Source organism: Amphiprion ocellaris, chromosome 17 (assembly GCF_022539595.1).
Source record: "Amphiprion ocellaris isolate individual 3 ecotype Okinawa chromosome 17, ASM2253959v1, whole genome shotgun sequence".
Classification (NCBI taxonomy): domain Eukaryota; kingdom Metazoa; phylum Chordata; class Actinopteri; family Pomacentridae; genus Amphiprion; species Amphiprion ocellaris.
Window position 1 is genome coordinate 33,548,133 of NC_072782.1, and position 18,905 is coordinate 33,567,037.

General features: G+C 43.9%; 1 protein-coding gene across 3 annotated transcripts in view; it reads left to right on the forward strand.

Annotated features, from left to right (window-relative positions):
- Positions 1-12,932, forward strand: part of myo5b (myosin VB) — a 41,837-nt gene extending 28,905 nt beyond the window's left edge. For 2 of the 3 annotated variants that reach the window (XM_023268635.3, XM_055019250.1), the window contains exons 29-39: positions 606-682; positions 3,878-4,076; positions 5,146-5,239; positions 5,762-5,905; positions 6,346-6,497; positions 6,587-6,676; positions 6,750-6,900; positions 7,834-8,128; positions 8,560-8,734; positions 9,329-9,409; positions 11,295-12,932. In XM_023268635.3, coding sequence (XP_023124403.1) covers positions 606-682; positions 3,878-4,076; positions 5,146-5,239; positions 5,762-5,905; positions 6,346-6,497; positions 6,587-6,676; positions 6,750-6,900; positions 7,834-8,128; positions 8,560-8,734; positions 9,329-9,409; positions 11,295-11,447 — 1,611 coding nt within the window. In that variant the 3' untranslated portion in view covers positions 11,448-12,932. The remainder of the gene's footprint in view (positions 1-605; positions 683-3,877; positions 4,077-5,145; positions 5,240-5,761; positions 5,906-6,345; positions 6,498-6,586; positions 6,677-6,749; positions 6,901-7,833; positions 8,129-8,559; positions 8,735-9,328; positions 9,410-11,294) is intronic. The other variant, XM_035947325.2, reaches the window with a different exon arrangement.
- Positions 12,933-18,905: the final 5,973 nt, after the last annotated feature.

The window sequence follows — 18,905 nt, forward strand, 5'->3', positions numbered from 1 at the left end:
TTTCTGATCATCCTCACTCATCAGTGGTTTTCTTAGAGCTACAGCTGTTTTGTCCCAATCTTCTGAGTTCCCTTCATGCGAAAATGTTCTTACTTCACTATTAAACAGCCGTAAGTTCTGCTGTTGGTTTCCTACGATCATCTAAGAGTTTGTTCCTGGAAGATGATGGTTCTCCACTATCCTTCAGGTTCTAATGATGCGTTGGACGGTTCTTAACCTGGTTTTAGTCGTTTCATCTCCTTAGTTGTTTTCTTTGCTTAATGCAGGCCAATAATTTGACCCTTCTGAGACAGATTAACATCCTTTCCATGACCACAGGATATGTCTTCCACCATGGTTGTTGAGAAATGAGATCAGCTAGGGTTAAAGAAGATGTTCATCACTGCAGTAATTGTCCAGTGGAAGGCTCTTATTGGCTGAGTTAAATCCAGGTGGAGACTTTTCTTTGGACAGGTGGTGTATCTCCAGGATGACTGGACACGTCTCCAAAATGACCAGTTTGTTCCACATGACTGAACTTTGGTCCAAAATGACAGATTCATCAGAATGAGTTAAAGTTTGCTGTTAAAGTCCTTGATGTGTTCATGAATGTGTTCCTGCTGCAGGAAACTGATAGCGCTGCTGCAGGAAGTCTGAGCTCAGAGCAGCTGGACCAAGACGAAGCCATCAGAGAGGCCAAGAGGTGAGAGAACCTCCGTTAGTTCCTCCTTCCTCCGCTTCATTCACACTCTAGACGTTTCCTCTCTAGATAGCAGCACCGATAGCGCCACCTAGAAACAAGAAACCAAAGAACGATGTTCAGAGAATCAAATTCTTCTCAGGTTTTATCCTCCAACGTCCATCTGAGTCCAATAATTCATTCAAACTCCTCAAAGTAAAGAAGAACCAGCAGCAGTGGTGGAAAAAGTATTCGAGTAAATGTACTTAGTTACTTTAGTTACTTCCTGAAGGATTCCTGCTGAAGCTCAGTTCCGACTGAACAAAACACAGAATCACCTTTTAGCTTCACTGCTGCACTTCTCATTTCTTCTTTGTGTTTTCTGGTGTTTTGTGTTTTCTGGAGTTTTCTTTGTGTTTTCTGGAGTTTTCTTTGTGTTTTCTGGTGTTTTCTTTGTGTTTTCTGGCATTTTCTTTGTGTTTTCTGGTGCTTTCTTGTGTTTTCTGGTGACTAACCTTTGAGCTGCTCTGCTTCTTGTCTCTCTTGCTGCTGCTGCCCTCAGTGAGGATCATGACTGGGTCTATCTGAATGAAGATGGAGAGCTGGGTTTGGCCTTGCAGGGTCTTAAACAAGTGGCCAGGTCTCTGCTAGTTCTGCTTTAACTGATCCTCAGTCTGCTAGTGATGCTGCTCCAGGATCAGCTGAAGCTTCACATTTAGAAGCTGTAAAATATTGTGAATACAGGTGCATGTAAAATAATTCCTCCCCCTATAACCAATGCTGGTGAATCCAGATCTCTGCAGTCCAACTCTAATCCATCCACCTGTATGAAGACATCTGGAGGTGAATCCAATGGGGACATTGAGTAATACTCATGTCCATAAAATGGGGACACTTTCTCCTCTAGCAGCACCATGGTTCGGACCAGAGAGATGTCCTGAAGTTTAGAGAGGAGATAGTTGCTTTGCATCAGAAAGGAAATGGGTCCAAGAAGATCTCCAAGCTCTAGAATGTTCCCAGAGACTCTGTTGGAAGCATCATTGGTAAGTTCTAAGCCACCGCTACTGTTACGACACTACATGGTTGTGGTGGAAAAAAGAAGCTGTCGGAGACATCAAGATTCCTGGAGACAGATGGACCAGAACCCTTGGCTTACTGCCAAGGACCTGCAGGAAGATCTGGCTGGAAGAGGAACTGATGTTTCTGTGGACACAGTCCATGCTGAAGGGTTAATGCCAGATCCCCTAGACGGACACCGCTTCTGAAGACACACCACAAGAACAATGGTCTCCAGTCTGCTAGAAGCAACCTATCAAAGCCACAGAAGTTCTGGGAGACGGTTCTATGGACTGATGAGACCAAACTAGAGCTCTTTGGTCCTATGGATCAGAGGAATATCTGGAAGGAAGAAAGAGGAGAGGAACATCATGCCTACTGTGGAGAATGGTGGTGGATCTGGGATCCTGTGGGGGTGTTCTGCTTCTAATGGAACTAGGAATCTCCAACGTATTGAAGGCACCATGGATTCAGGAAGTACCAGGATGTTCTGGACAAGAACGTCCCTCAGTCCATGAAGCAGTTGAAGCTAATTGGACATTCCAGCAAGACGACCCCAAACAACAAAGGCTGGTTAGAGAAGAAAGCCTGGAAGGTTCTAGAGTGGACATCACAACCTCCAGACTGAAACCCAGTGGAGAACCTGTGGTAGATCTGAAGAAAGCTGCTGCAGCACATAGACCTGAGAACATCACTGAGCTGGAGACCATCGCCCACGAAGAATGGACTAAAATTCCCAAGGAGCTGCCAGAAGCTTGTTAGAGACAATACCTCCATCTACAGCAGGTCATTGGAGCTGAAGGCTGCTGAAGATACAGCCTCATAGCTGAAGATACAGCCTCATAGGAGCTGAAAATACAGCCTCATAGCTGAAGATACAGCCTCATAGGAGCTGAAAATACAGCCTCATAGGGTGAAGATACACCTTCATAGCAGATGAAGATAAGGCCTCATAGGGTGAAGATACAGCCTCATAGGAGCTGAAGATACGGCCTCATAGGAGATGAAGATACAGCCTCATAGGAGATGAAGATAGAGCCTCATAGGAGCTTAAGATACAGCCTCATAGGAGCTGAAGATACAGCCTCATAGAGCTGAAGATACAGCCTCATAGGGTGAAGATACAGCCTCTTAGGAGCTGAAGATACAGCCTCATAGGAGCTTAAGATACAGCCTCATAGGAGGCCTCTTAGGAGCTGAAGATACAGCCTCATAGGAGATGAAGATACAGCCTCATAGGAGCTGAAGATACAGCCTTATAGGGTGAAGATACAGCCTCATACGGTGAAGATACAGCCTCATAGGAGCTGAAAATACAGCCTCATAGGGTGAAGATACACCTTCATAGCAGATGAAGATACAGCCTCATAGGGTGAAGATACAGCCTCATAGGAGCTGAAGATACAGCCTTATAGGGTGAAGATACAGCCTCATACGGTGAAGATACAGCCTCATAGGAGCTGAAAATACAGCCTCATAGGGTGAAGATACAGCCTCATAGGGTGAAGATACAGCCTCATAGGAGCTGAAAATACAGCCTCATAGGGTGAAGATACAGCCTCATAGGGTGAAGATACAGCCTCATAGGAGCTGAAAATACAGCCTCATAGGGTGAAGATACAGCCTCATAGGAGATGAAGATACAGCCTCATAGGAGATGAAGATACAGCCTCATAGGAGCTGAAGATACAGCCTCATAGGGTGAAGATACACCTTCATAGCAGATGAAGATACAGCCTCATAGGGTGAAGATACAGCCTTATAGGGGCTGAAGATACAGCCTCATAGGGGCTGAAGATACAGCCTCATAGGGACTGAAGATACAGCCTCATAGGAGCTGAAAATACAGCCTCATAGAGCTGAAGATACAGCCTCATAGGGTGAAGATACAGCCTCATAGGATAAAAATTCAGCCTCATAGGAGCTGAAGATACAGCCTCATAGGAGCTGAAGATACAGCCTCATACGGTGAAGATACAGCCTCATAGGAAGAGGAATCATTCTACATGCAGCTGTATCTGTTCAGTGTAGACTAGAACCTGCAGAGTGACTCGTTCTCTGAAGGAGAACCTTTGTGGTCAGAGGATGTTTCACTCTGGCTCAGCTGGACCTTCTGGGTGGTGATGTGGTTCCTGTAGTAACTGTGGTTCTCCGGTTCCTCAGGCTGCTGGAGGCTCAGCTGCAGACTCAGTCCAGGCAGCACAAAGACGAGCTGGAGGCTCTTCATACTCAGATCGAGCTGCTGAAGGACGACATCGAGAAGAAGCAGGAGATCCTCAACTACACCATGTCTCTGTCTCCGGAGGCTCAGGTGGAGTTCAGTGTCCAGCAGGAGATCACACGGCTCACAAACGACAACCTGGTGAGGAGCAGCTCCGAGTCGGACCGAGTCTGAGGGATTCAGAGCAACTTAGACTGACTCAGTTCCACTCATACTGACTCACAATGCCTCGGAGTGACTCACACTGACTCGGAGTGATTCACACTGACTTGGAGTGACTCGTACTGACTCGGAGTGACTCGTACTGACTCGGAGTGACTCACACTGACTCGTACTGACTCACACTGACTTGGAGTGACTCGTACTGACTCACACTGACTCGGAGTGACTTGTACTGACTCACACTGACTCGGAGTGACTCACACTGACTCGGAGTGACTCGTACTGACTTGGAGAGACTCGCACTGACCCACACTGACTCTGAATGACTCAGGGTGACTCCTACTGACTCACACTGCCTCACACTGACTTGAAGTGACTCACACTGACTCGGAGTGACTCAGAGTGACTTATACTGACTCGGAGTGACTCGTACTGACTTGGAGTGACTCGCACTGACTCACACTGACTCTGAGTGACTCAGAGTGACTCCTACTGAATCACACTTACTCGGACTGACTCACACTGACTCGGAGTGACTCAGAGTGACTCACACTGACTCAGAGTGACTCGTACTGACTCGGAGTGACTCACATTGACTTGGAGTGACTCACACTGACTTGGGGTGACTCGCACTGACTTGGAGTGACTCAGGGTGACTCCTACTGACTCACACTGACTCACACTGACTCGGAGTGACTCACACTGACTCGGAGTGACTCATACTGACTCGGAGTGACTTGTACTGACTTGGAGTGACTCGCACTGACTCACACTCACTCTGAGTGACTCAGGGTGACTCCTACTGACTCACACTGACTCGGACTGACTCACACTGACTCGGAGTGACTGACTTGGAGTGACTCATACTGACTCGGGTTGACTCACATTGACTTGGAGTGACTCACACTGACTTGGAGTGACACACTGACTTGGAGTGACTCGTACTGACTTACACTGACTCTGGGTGACTCGGGGTGACTCGTACTGACTCGGGTTAGTGACTCTGAGCTCGTGTCTCGGGTTCTTCAGGTTATTCTGTCTCTTTCAGGACCTCAAGGAGCTGGTGGAGAAACTGGAGAAGAATGAGAGGAAACTGAAGAAGCAGCTCAGGATCTACATGAAGAAAGTCCAGGAGCTGGAAGGTACCAGACACACCTGACCACACCTGATCATAACTGATCACACCTGATACCGGATCACACCTGAACACACCTGATACCTGACCACACCTGAACACACCTGATCACACCTGAACACACCTGATACCTGACCACACCTGATACCTGATCACACCTGATCACACCTGATACCTGACCACACCTGATCACACCTGACCACACCTGAACACACCTGATACCTGACCACACCTGATACCTGATCACACCTGATCACACCTGATACCTGACCACACCTGATCACACCTGACCACACCTGAATACACCTGATACCTGACCACACCTGATACCTGATCACACCTGATCACACCTGATACCTGATCACACCTGATCACACCTGAACACACCTGATCACACCTGATCACACCTGATCACACCTGACCACACCTGATCACACCTGACCGCACCTGACCACACCTGATCACACCTGACCACACCTGATACCTGATCACACCTGATACCTGATCACACCTGGTGTGTTTGTTGCAGCAGCTCAGGCTGCAGCTCAGAACAGTAGGTCCAGACCTGAGCTGAGCCGCCAGGTGACAGTTCAGAGGAAGGAGAAGGACTTTGAGGGGATGTTGGAGTACAACCAGGAGGACGAAGCTCTGCTGCTGAAGACGCTGATCACAGGTAAATACTGCTTCACTACTGCATCACAGGTAAATACTACATCACAGGTAAGTACTGCCTCACAGGTAAATACTGCCTCACAGGTAAATACTACATCACTACTGCATCACAGGTAAATACTACATCACTACTGCATCACAGCTAAATACTACCTCACAGGTAAGTACTGCCTCACAGGTAAATACTGCCTCACAGGTAAATACTGCCTCACAGGTATGAATGAACCTAATCTGAACTTATTGAATCAGTCTGTGTTTATTCCACTGGAACCAACAGAGACTCATCAGTTATTTAATTATTATTGATGAAACATGATGTTAAACTGCAGGTCCCAGCTGAGCAGTAGAACTGAATGTTCCAGTGATGTTCTAATAAATGTTCTATTAATGTTCTAATAAGTGTTCTAATAATATTCTAATAACATTGTAATAATGTTCCAGACATCAGGCCCAGCTCGGTGGCGGCTACCGTTCCCTGTCTTCCCGCCTACATCCTCTTCATGTGCATCCGTCACGCCGACTACATCAATGACGACCGCAAGGTGGAGTCTCTGCTCACCTCCACCATCAATGCCATCAAGAAGGTCCTCAAGGTGAGCACCTGTCTGATCCCATCTGTTCTCCTCCTCACCTGTTCTCTTCCTCACCTGTTCACGTTCTCGATGTTCTCCTTGGTCTGCAGAAGAACAACGATGACTTTGAGATGACTTCCTTCTGGTTGGCCAACACCAGTCGGCTGCTCCACTGTCTGAAGCAGTACAGTGGGGATGAGGTGAGTTGTGAGCGTGCTCAGTGTGATGGTGAGTTGTGAGCGTGCTCAGTGCGTCTGCTCCGTTCCTCTCCAGGCCTTCATGACTCAGAACAGCAGCAAACAGAACGAACACTGCCTGAAGAACTTCGACCTGGCCGAGTACCGGGTGGTTCTGAGCGACCTGTCGATCCAGATCTACCAACAGCTGATCCGGGTGGCCGAGGGCATCATCCAGCCCATGATCGGTGAGTCTGGAGGAGCAGAACATTCAGAGATCAGACCTGCAGACTCAGGAACTCCTTTTAAAAAGGCTTTCAGAGACGTGTTTTATGTGAGATTTAGTTTTAGATTTATTTAGTTTTAGTGTTTTATTCTGTATTATTTCCTGCTTATTTTAGACGTTCTTCTGGTTTTATGTGACGTTTAGCTGCCTGTCGTCTCTCTAATTCTTTAATTCTCTGACTTTTTGATTTTTAATTTCTAACTTTGGCCCTCAATCTTGTTCTTTAATTTCAAAGCTGTCTGGTTCCCTTGTTTGTAGTGATCATTAATCTAGCTAATTATTCATTTCATTTATTATCATTTTTACTGTTTTTTTAAACTGACTTCTCTGACTCATCTCCTATATCTGCCTTGACAAAGAGATGCAAAACCACCACAAAGAGACGCAAAACAACCACAGAGACAAAAATGACCACAAAGAGACACAAAACGACCACAAAGAGACACAAAACGACCACAAAGAGACGCAAAACAACCACAAAGAGATGCAAAACAACCACAAAGACACGCAAAACCACCACAAAGAGACACAAAACGACCACAAGGAGACACAGAATAGCCACAAAGAGACATGTTTTACTTGTCAGAGCGCCTTATTGTGAACGCTATTCTTTAGGCTGCTACATAAAGTTATTATTACTAATTATTTTTACTGTTATTATTATTATTATTATATAGTTATTATTATTATTATTATTATTATTATTATTATTATTATTATTATTATTATTATTATTATTATTATTATTTATGTTATTATTATGTTTATTATATAGTTATTATTCTTATTATATAGTTATTATAATATTATTCTATAGTTATTGTATCATTATTATCTAGTTATCATTATTTAGTGTGTCCTGCTCCACAGCTTCATCTCCTCCTTCTCCTTCCAGTGTCAGCAATGTTGGAGAGCGAGAGCATCCCCAGCCTGGCGGGCGTGAAGCCGATGGGCTACCGGAACCGTTCGTCCAGCATGGACACGGACGCCGACGGGCCCAGCAGCTACACGCTGCAGGCGCTGATCCGGCAGCTGGGCCAGTTTCACGGCACCATGAGGGACCACGGCCTGGACCCGGAGATCGGGGGCCAGGTGGTCCGCCAGCTGTTCCACTGCATCAACGCTGTCACCCTCAACAACCTGCTGCTGCGCAAAGACGTCTGCTCCTGGAGCACCGGCATGCAGCTCAGGTACGAGGTCGCCGTGACGTCACAGTGACGTCACGGTGATGTCAGCAGGTCCGTCCAGCAGAGCAACATTAAACTGGAAGGTTCTGTCCTTTTAGTGGAACCAGTGGGAATAAAACCAAACGTCTGATCAGCATCTAGTCAGACCTGCAGAGTTCAGTTCACAGAATCTGCTTCAAACATTTAATCACAGCTCAGATTTATTCTTTCTCCTTGTGGAACATCTCAGACGTGATGCCTTCAAGGACCTTCTGGAAATGATTCTTTTTGTTTCTACTTTTGGGCTGATAGTTCAATAAATGTAGCTTCAGAGGGCTGAGGTTCTGGTTCTGGTTCTGATGGATCCTCCACAGGTTCTGAAGCTGTTTGTGTTTTCAGGTTCTGGTTCTGGTTCTGAAGCTGTTTCTGTGTTCTGAAGCCGTTTGTGTGTTCAGGTACAACACCAGCCAGATGGAAGAGTGGCTCCGAGGGAACAACCTTTTCCAGAGTAAAGCTGCAGCCACTCTAGAACCCATCATCCAGGCCGCCCAGCTGCTGCAGGTCAAGAAGAAAACATCTCAGGATGCCGAGGCCATCTGCTGTCTGTGCACCGCCCTGACCACGCAGCAGGTAATCAATACTCTGATCAATAACTTGATCAATACTCTGATCAGTAATCAATAACGTGATCAATACTCTGATCAATACTCTGATCAGTAATCAATACTCTGATCAATAACTTGATCAATACTCTGATCAATACTCTGATCAGTAATCAATAACCTGATCAATACTCTGGTTTATCTTCGTGTCTTTCAGTCATTTTGTTTGTTTTTAGTTGAATATTTTAAATTTTTAAACATTTTTTGAACTTATTTTATTTTTTATTAATAATCTTCAGACATTAATGAATATTTTATTTTTTAGATTCTTGCAGATTTTATGACAGTTTATTGATTTTATTGTTTTGTTTTTTTAATTTTTCCCTGATTGTTGTAGTTTTATCCTGAAGGTTTATTTTTCTGGCTGCTGACGGTATTTTCATAATAAAAGCCTCCTCAATGAAGCTGATTTTATTGTGAAAACCAACAGATTAGTTCATTTCTTCATGAACACTTTATTTTGAAACAATCAGGAAGGCTTCCTGTTACCCTGCAGGTTCCTCAGAATGAACCAATCAATAGCTGTGATCTGGTTCTGTATTGATCACTGTTTGTCCTGCAGATCGTGAAGATCCTGAACCTGTACACGCCTCTCAACGAGTTCGAGGAACGAGTCACCGTGTCCTTCATCAGGAACATCCAGGTGAGCCCACAGGTCCACTTCCTGTTCTTATTAACCTACTGTAGATCTTCACTGGAGATCAATGTTCTTCACTGGAGATCTTCACTGTAGATCAGTGTTCTTCACTGAGGACCATTGTCAGTCTAAAGTTCAGCAGTTGTGGAACTAGAACATCGTGGAGACAGAACTCAGAAGTGTTCTCTATCAGTGGGACTCGGTTCTAAAATAATTTCCAAAGTTCCAGAGACTCTCTGTCCAACAGAAGAATCCATGAACATCTGGATTCTTCTGTTTCTAAATAGTTTGCTGCTGTTAGACGACAGGCAGGGGTCAGGAAATAGAAAGACAAAGTTCCTCTCAATATTCAGAAGAACCTACAGAAAGTTTGTCCTTAATAACGGATCATGTCCACAGGAACCTGAAACGAGCCAGCCCGAGTCAGAACGTCCAGGAACTCTCCAGAATCACTGGAAACTTGTCGAAATTTGAAGTATTTGATGTGATTTTTGAGTCCCACAAAAGAACATGGAGGTTCCACTTCCTGTAGATGTTAAGCTGTTCCATCTCCTCTCTGCTCTGTGGAAACCATTCAACAGGAACCATCAGAACCATCAGAGTCCAACTCATCCCAGTCCAGGTTCCACATCCAGCCCAGTCTGATCTCCAGTAGAACCAGTAGAACCACAGCATCATAACCTCTAAATAACCACAACTCCTACTGGCTCCTAATGTTCACATTTAGGGAATTATCTTTTGACTGAACATCATCAACAACCTGGAATTTATTTTTAAAAAAAAATTAAATAAAATTCAGTTTATCATTTCCACATTACAACTTCCAGATCACAGAGTGTTGACAAAAGGAACACAACATTTAGTCATCTGGAACTGAACCACAGAGGATTTTACTTTAAAAATGACAAAGAAACTACAAAAACAAGACAAAATATTTAAAATTAGACAAGAAATGACAAAATTGAGAAACAAAATGACAAAACGGTACACAAAATAATAAAGCAAAATACAAAATGACAAAAAATAAAAGTGAGACAAAAGACAAAAACAACAAAAACCAACAAAATATTACAAAAACGAGACACAAAATAATAAATAAAGCAAAACAAAATGACAAAAAAAAAAGTCAGACAAAAAAGGCAAAAAACATCACAAGCAAGACAAAATATTACAAAAATGAGACCCAAAATGACAAAAAATGAGACAAACAACACAAAACAAAAAAGAGACAAAAAATTAGAGAAAAAGGTGACAAAGTGACAAAAAAATTGACAAAAAACACAAGCGAGACAAAAAGGAAACACAAAACGTGAGACAAACAATAAAAGTCAGACAAAAAATGACCAAAAACAACACAAAATATTACAAAAGTGAGACACAAAATGACAAAAATATGAGACACATGACATGAAACCAAACAAAAAATTTGACAAAAAAGTTAGAAAGTGACAAAAAAATGGACAAAAGACACAAAAAATGACAAAAGTGTGAAACAGACAAAATGTTACAAAAACGAGACACAAAAGAACAATGAACAATCAAGTATTTTATTTTATGATCCAAACAACTTGTCATGGTCTAGAAATGATTTTAAATTTATAGTTTTACTAATTTACAATCTGCAGTTAATGTCTTCTCTGGAATTTTCACACTTTGAGGGCCGGATTGGACCCTCTGGAGGACCGCTTTTGGCCTGCGGACCGCATGTTGGACACCCCTGATATAAAGGGTTTAGAACCGAGACACTAAAAGCCTCCCGGTTCCTCCGAGGAGCTCAGATGTTTCATGTTTAACGTTAAAGCTCTGCCGGGTCAACATGCATGTCCATGAGGTCACAGGTGATGCAGGTGATTTCCAGTTGCCGTGGTTACAGCTTCTTGTCTCTGTCCAGAACCAGCTCCAGGAGAGGAATGATCCCCCTCAGCTGCTGGTGGACACCAAGCAGACGTTCCCGGTGCTGTTCCCCTACACGCCATCCGCCCTCAGCCTGGAGACACTGCACATCCCCGCCCAGCTCAACCTCCACTTCCTGGTCCGGGTCTGAGTCTTCAGGGTCCGAGTCTTCAGGGTCCGAGTCTCCAGGGTCCGAGTCTCCAGGGTCCGAGTCTCCAGGGTCCGAGTCTCCAGGGTCTGAGTCTTCAGGGTCTTCTGCACTTCCTGTCTAACATCTTGGCTCGTGGTGGAGCTCAGACAGGAACTGAAGGACTCCTCTAACGGTGAAGAGGAGGAGATAGAAGGAGGGTCACAGACGTGTGTCGAAGCGTTGGAGATTAAAGCTGAGACTTCCTGCATTCATCAAACCATCCATTCATTAGAGTAAAGATCAGAGCTGCAACCAATAATCAACGTTTAATCAACCATTCAGATCAACTCCAGGGAACATTTGTGGTTTCCATCGAAGATCTCTGAGGAAACAAAGGTCTTCATTTAGTGTGACAGAGGAAAGGAACAAGAACATATTCACACCAACCGCTAATTACATAGTGAATATGTTCTGGTTCCTTTCCTCTGTCACGTTAAATGAAGATCTTTGAGGAACCGGCGAGAACCTTCTAGTCTGGTTGGGTCAGGGGTTATCCAGATGTTTAGCTTCTAGTGATTCCATCCTTCTAGTGGTTCCATCAGTGGCCAGCATGAAGATCTTGAGGTTCTAACAGCAAGTAGCTCAGCTTTAGCATCAGGAGGTCATCTGGTTCCCTCAGTGGAACGTTTATGTTGAGTTTGCAGCAAATGAAGCAGCTTGGAAACATTCTAAACGTTCTAAACTCTGTTTGGTTTGTTATGAAGCAGGAGGTGTTTGGGGCCACCAGATGACTGACAGGCTACCGAGGGGGCGTGTCCTCCAGATCTCAGTCAGATCGACCAATCGCTCGTCCCGTCAGGTTTTAGCGTCTTCAATACACCGCCTGCTCGACTGAGCATGCTCCAACATCCTGGGCTTAGCTCCACCCCCAGACAGCTGTGATTGGTTTAACTGAAGCAAAATGACTGTAGAACCTTCTGCTGCTCCTGGTTCTGCTCAGGGAGGAGCAGCAGAACGTTCTCCAAAGGTTCGTCACACGTCTGTAAACCTGGTTCCTGAAGCTGTCTTGAAGAATTATTATTAATAAAAGTTCTGACCCTCGTTAAAGAGACGTTCCTCATCGGTTCCTCATCTGTTCCTCATCTGTTCCTGATATGTTCCTCATCTGTTCCTGATATGTTCCTCATCTGTTCTTGATATGTTCCTGATATATTCCTCATCTGTTCCTGATATGTTCCTCATCTGTTCTTGATATGTTCCTGATATGTTCCTCATCTGTTCCTGATATGTTCCTCAGCTGTCCCTGATATGTTCCTGATATGTTCCTGCTTTGTTCCTGATATGTTCCTGATGTGTTCCTCATCTGTTCCTGATGGGTTCTTGATATGTTTCTGATATGTTCCCGATCGGTTCCTGATCTGTTCCTCATATGTTCCTGATGGTCCATTATGGTCCTCTGGTTCTTTATTCACTCTTTCATCTATAAAACCCTAATACTGCAACATGTTCCATTGTGTTTGGTTTTTAATTGTTTGATCTGTACATTTGTGGTGACGCGAAGTACCGAAACCTGACATCAGACTTCTGTTGATCAATAATCAGTAATCAATAATCATGTTGTTTCATGCATTAAAGACGTCTGTATATGAAGATGAAGTTCCTGGAAGAAGCTTCACTGTTTCAGCTTCAACATCTCGGCTGTGTTCTCTGCCCTGAGGAACTCTCTGATGTTGTGAGATGTTCTGAGATGTTCTGAGGTTGTCTCTGTGTTCTTCTCACTAGAACGGCTGCTGCAGATAGAAGGTGTTGCTCTAAAGGTGGAGCTGCTTCTTTTCCAACCCTCCATTTTCCTCTCATTCAGCTGCTCTTTTAAATCTGTCTCAGTTTAGTGATGCTCTGATCCAGATTTACCTGCAGCTCACCTGTCTGAGGTCTGCTGCTCCAGGTTTACCGTTAGAACCACCGGTGGAGGTTCTGCTGGGTTCTCTGGTTGGATCCTGCTGCTGGACAACCTTCATTCTGACTCAGAATGGATCAGCTTCACTGTTTAACGGCTGTTTCAGGTGTTTCAGGTATCTACCAGGTGTTACTGCATCACCTGTTCAGAGCTGCTGATAATGTGTGTTTCCATGGAAACAGTGGAATCAATATATCTGATCGGTTGGTGTTTGTGTTTCTTCAGTAATCATCTATCAATATCAATCAATCGGTGTTTAGTTACTTGTGCGTATCAGGATTACTTCCTGTAGTATCCGATTACATTCTTTGAGGTTGATTATTTAGGAATTAATAAAATCAATTTTAGCTTCTGTTAAATCATTTTATATGTAAAGGACTGGAGACAGAAATATTAATAATAACACTAATAATAATAATATTGCTATTATTATTATTTTTTTATTATCATTAGCGTTATTATTGTAGTTCTAGTTGTAGGTCTGAGTTCTGACAGGTAACAGGTGAGTCTGATTCAAGGCAGGAAGTCCCAAAACTGACTTCCTCATCATCCACCCCTGGTCCAGGTGAGTCCAGGTGAGTCCAGGACTACAGAGTGTGTAAATCAGGCCTTATCCACACGTAGCAGGGTTTTTGTAAAACCGAATATCCTGTCCCCTCCGTCTAGAAAAAAACACGTACACACCACCTCGTTTTTAGAAAAAAACTTCATCCACACCTAACCGCATAAGTGCGTTTTTCAGCACATTCATAAGCATGCTGGACCTTTAGGTGGCAGTAGTTCCCCAAATCCTAGCAAGGTGGTGGAGAATAACCGTCCTTAACGTTGTCCTTCGCCTGTGTTGTTGAATGTGGGGCAGTATCTGGGCTTGTAAAAACAAGCAAGTAAAAAGCGCCTGTACAAGAAACAGCGTCCAAAACCTTGTGAGAGCATCCATACTGTTACCGAATGTAAACACAGGTCGCATATGTGACGCAAGAACATATTTTGTCGCAGGCGGTGACGTTTCGAAACGCAAAACCCCGGTTACTGATGTCCACATGCAGACGCATAAAACGGAGAATTCGCAAATCTTCACTTTGGTCGGAGTTTTTAAAAAGAATCGTTTTTGATGACGTAAATCTGCGTTTTCGTGTGGATGATAGGCCGAATCGTAGAAAAACATCTTCGTTTTGTGAGATACCCGGCTACGTGGGGACAAGGCCTCAGAACAGGACCAGGACTGAGCTGTTCACCTGCTGCTGGCACTCCAGTTCTGCTACCAGCTGAGGAACACATGAAGAAACATCTCGTCCTCTTCGTTCGGCTGTGAAAAGATAAAACTTCTACTAAATGAAAAACCTGCAGCTCTGAAGTTAAGATGAAACATTTTCTCCATCCTGTGATGAATCACAGCTGTTTTCTGTCAGACATTAAAGTCTGCAGATGAACAGAAGAATACATCAAAGTTCACTTTTCTTCTCTGTTCTGCTGGTTTTAAAGGTTTAAATGAGGAATCAGACGTTCTCCAGCAGGAACCAAACAGAACAGAAACATGAACTAGACGTCTGAAGTTTGTTCAGATGATGTGAGGAGCATTTCATCCTGCAGCTCTGTGGCTTCAGCAGGATTTTCTAGAGAGGAATCAGCTTTAATCATCTCCAACCTCCTCCTGCTCTTTACTAACAGAGACAGGAGGAGAACCTCTGAGAACGCAGAATGAAGCTGATTCCCACCGTCAGCCAGCAGCTGTGTGAGGCCCACTGTGGTTTACCTGCCGCTCAGGTGGTCTACCTGTAAAAGTTAGATTTATCTCAGGAGCAGCTGGATAGTTTAGTGGTTATCGTCCCTGACTTTGGTTCAGGAGATCAAGGAGAGGAGGAGGAGATCTAACAAACAGAACAAGATGAACGATGACGGACATGAAGGTGTCAAAGCTCAGAGAGGACGTCTGTCTACAGAACGGACAGGAAGGTATCAGAACCTGAGAGGTTCTAATTAGAACAGGAAAGAGGTTCCACAGACTGGATGCACATACAGAAAAGACTCGTTCACCTCTGGTTCTGGTTCTGGTTCTGGATCAGAGTGTGGATCTGGGAACTTTAACCCCTAGACGCCTGAATTTATTTACAATAAAAAAACATTTTTGTGTGTTTTTGCTTTCCAGTTGACACTAAAATGAGTGGAGATTGTTCATTTATCTATTAAACATAGAACAGATATATAATAATGTAATAACAACAGATATATAATAATAACATATAATAATAATAACAGACAAATAATAATAATAATAATAATAACAGATATATAATAATTAGGTCCCACTCCGGCCAGTCCTACCAGAAACCAGTGCTTTAAAAGGTTCCAGATTCGTATTGAATGTGAACAAACCGGCATTGGGGGGATGGATTCACTATCTGCAGTCTGGATGGAAGCGGTTTGATGAGAATTCATAAATAAGGTGCGAAGGAGCATCTGATTGGCCAACCTCAGCGTTCAAGCTGGAGCATGGACGTGTAAAAGCTCAGATAAATAAGAAGGTTCTGACCCATTAACACCTTAAAAACAAGCAATAAAATCTTAAAAATTCTCCTGGAGCAGACAGGAAACCGGTGGAGCTGAACCTGGACTGATGTTCTCCAGGTTCCTTCAACCATCGACCTCATGGCTTTAAGTTCTGCTGTAGAGTTTTCTAGTGGTTTTAGGGAACATTTCAAATCTCTGCAACTCACAATCTATCCTTCCTGCCAAGAAGTCACCCTCCATGATGGAGCTAAAACCATGAGGAGATAAAACCATGATGGAGCTAAAACCATGAGGAAGTAAAACCATGATGGAGCTAAAACCATGATGGAGCTAAAACCATGATGGAGCTAAAACCATGATGGAGCATGATGGAGCTAAAACCATGATGGAGCTAAAACCATGATGGAGCTAAAACCATGATGGAGCATGATGGAGCTAAAACCATGAGGAGATAAAACCATGATGGAGCTAAAACCATGAGGAGATAAAACCATGATGGAGCTAAAACCATGATGGAGCTAAAACCATGAGGTGAGTTACCAGTGGAAAGATGTCGTACAGTTCTACTTTATCCTGTGTGCTGCTACGTGTTGAAGCCATCCTCTCCTGTCAGCTTCTGGCCTCAGGATCCTGGTGAAGGAGAGCAGGAGAGGAGTCTAACCCTAGTGGTTGGTCTGGAGGTGCTGCTAATCTGGACTCCACATTGTCCCCTGGGTCCTGCCATGGAGGAGGAGGATTAGAGTCAGAGTCGGAGGAGCTGCTGGTTGTTTTTGAAGGATGAACTGAGTGGAGGAAGAGGATGTGGTGACTCATAATTTGTGAACACGTCTAACCTCTGCTTGCAGAGCGTGCAGCAGCTTCTCCATGCAGCTCTCTGCTGCTGCAGAAACATCAGCTGAACGTTGAGGACTCATGTGGCTGCTGCAGCTCCAGCTTCAAACAGTTGTTTAGTTTGGTGTGGCTTCACTCACACTCACCTCCATGAGATTCTACTCTGTGGTTTCATGTCTGGGTGGAGGTGTGAAGACAGAAATAGATGCTCCTTCTATGCAGGTACATGATGTGAGGAAGGACATCCTGAACATGGAGCTGCTGCTCAGCATGGGGATGTTCTCCTGGAGGCTCCATTTCTACTGGTCCAGAACACAGCTGATGAATCCATGACAGGAAGGAACCGCTTTGGTTTTAGTTTAGAGAAACTAATCCTACCGCGCGAGGAGTTCTACAAAGGTTCTACTGCTGGTGAAGATCTCGTCTCTGGAGCTTCTAGTGACTCTCCTAACATCAGAGGTCAGATGAAACTAACTCTGAGCTATTAGTCCACAATGAGCAGAAAACTGTTTGGAGAGAAGGTGAGGATTTACCCCCTTTAGCCCCAGAACAGCAGAACTACCATCAAGCATGGAGGCGGCAGTATCATGCTCTGTGGAAACACACCAAATACTAGCATCTCTGGATGAATATTTCTGAGTCAAAAGATGCTTTTCTAGTTCTAGAAGACCTTTAATAAATCTAAAGAACCAATATAAATAAAAATATAAAGAACCAAAATGATTTTTTTAGAGACAAAGATTCACGTTTCAAAGGTTCCGTCACAGAACCTCCAGGGTTCTAGGAGTCCCTCAGACTGAATGATGAACTTTATAAATGTTAGAAACCTTTTAATGACTGTTTCTGTGGGTTTCTGCGGTATTTAATCAGGTTTACAGATCACAAGCTGGAGTCACTTCCTGCAACAGCCAATCAGATCACAGTCTTTATGAGTGGTTCTACAGAAACCAGATGAACTCAGAAACACCGAGCTGTTCATCTGTGGACCGCCAAAAGGGCCAGCAGCGTTAAACTGGGTCAGACAGGATGTTAATAAGACCAATCAGCTCAGCTCCAGATGCTCCAGCTGTTCATGAATCATTTATTCAGAGTTACGCTGCTAATGCTAACAGCTAACTAGCCTAGCTCAACTGCAACAACTGAAGCATCAGTAACTTTTTCAGGCCCCTTTTATCTCCTTTGTTTGATTTTTTTTCAGAATTCTTTTGCTAAATAAAAACTCCAAGAATAAAACCTGATTTTTGTAGCTGCTCTGTGAACTTTTCTTGTTTTGTGTCGTCTGGAGCAAACATAGAGTCCAGCTGAACAGTTTATTCAGGAGACGCTGGTTTACTGCAGGATCAGATCAGAGCTTTAAAACGTTCTTCAACCAGCAGTGGACTGAGCTGGACGTGTTCATGTGGAGATGAATCCTTCAGAGTTCAGACCAGAACCTTCCCAGCATGCACTGCTGCAAACCAGACCGTTTATTCCTGGAGCAGAACGAAGAGAGGACGATGGACGAACCGAAAGCAGAGAAGAAAAGTGAAAGTAAGAGGTGTCCGAGTGGTTGAAGCTGTCTGCAGAAGGACGATCAGAGCTCCAGGCGTCAGACGAGGCCTCCAGCTGGAGTAAACAACGTCTGAAACCCAGCAGAGGAGCTGAGCAGGCAGGAAGTGGTTTGGAGGTTAGACTTCAGGTTTGTGTTTGCTCTGAGCTGTAGCAGAATCATGAAGACAAACTCTGACTCTGAGAACAGTAGAACATTTGTTCTATTAAACTCAAATGAATGCTACGTTTAATTTTCTGTCTCTTCTTGGTTGTTTTTGGTCATTTTAAGTCTCATTTTGTTCTTCAGTTCTGTGATGATGCAGTAAAAACAGAACAGCTGCAATATTCACTCACAACATGTGGCTCAGATTTCAAACACCCTCTAAAGTCGAATTCACCCAGAGGTAAAGATTTAAAGCTGCATATTTGAGGTTTTAGGTAAATAAAGGGAAACGCAGCTTTAGATGAAGCTCAGTCAAACAGATGGATTTCTTTTAAAAATATTTAGATAAAAGCCAATGAGCAGGAAGGAAAAATGTCAAAAGTCACTTTTCTTTAAACAGAACACACACTGAAGCGAAATGCTTTTCAGGTCCGTGTATATTTTGGCAACTGGATTTTCCCTTCTGAAACGGGTATTGAAAAACAAAAAA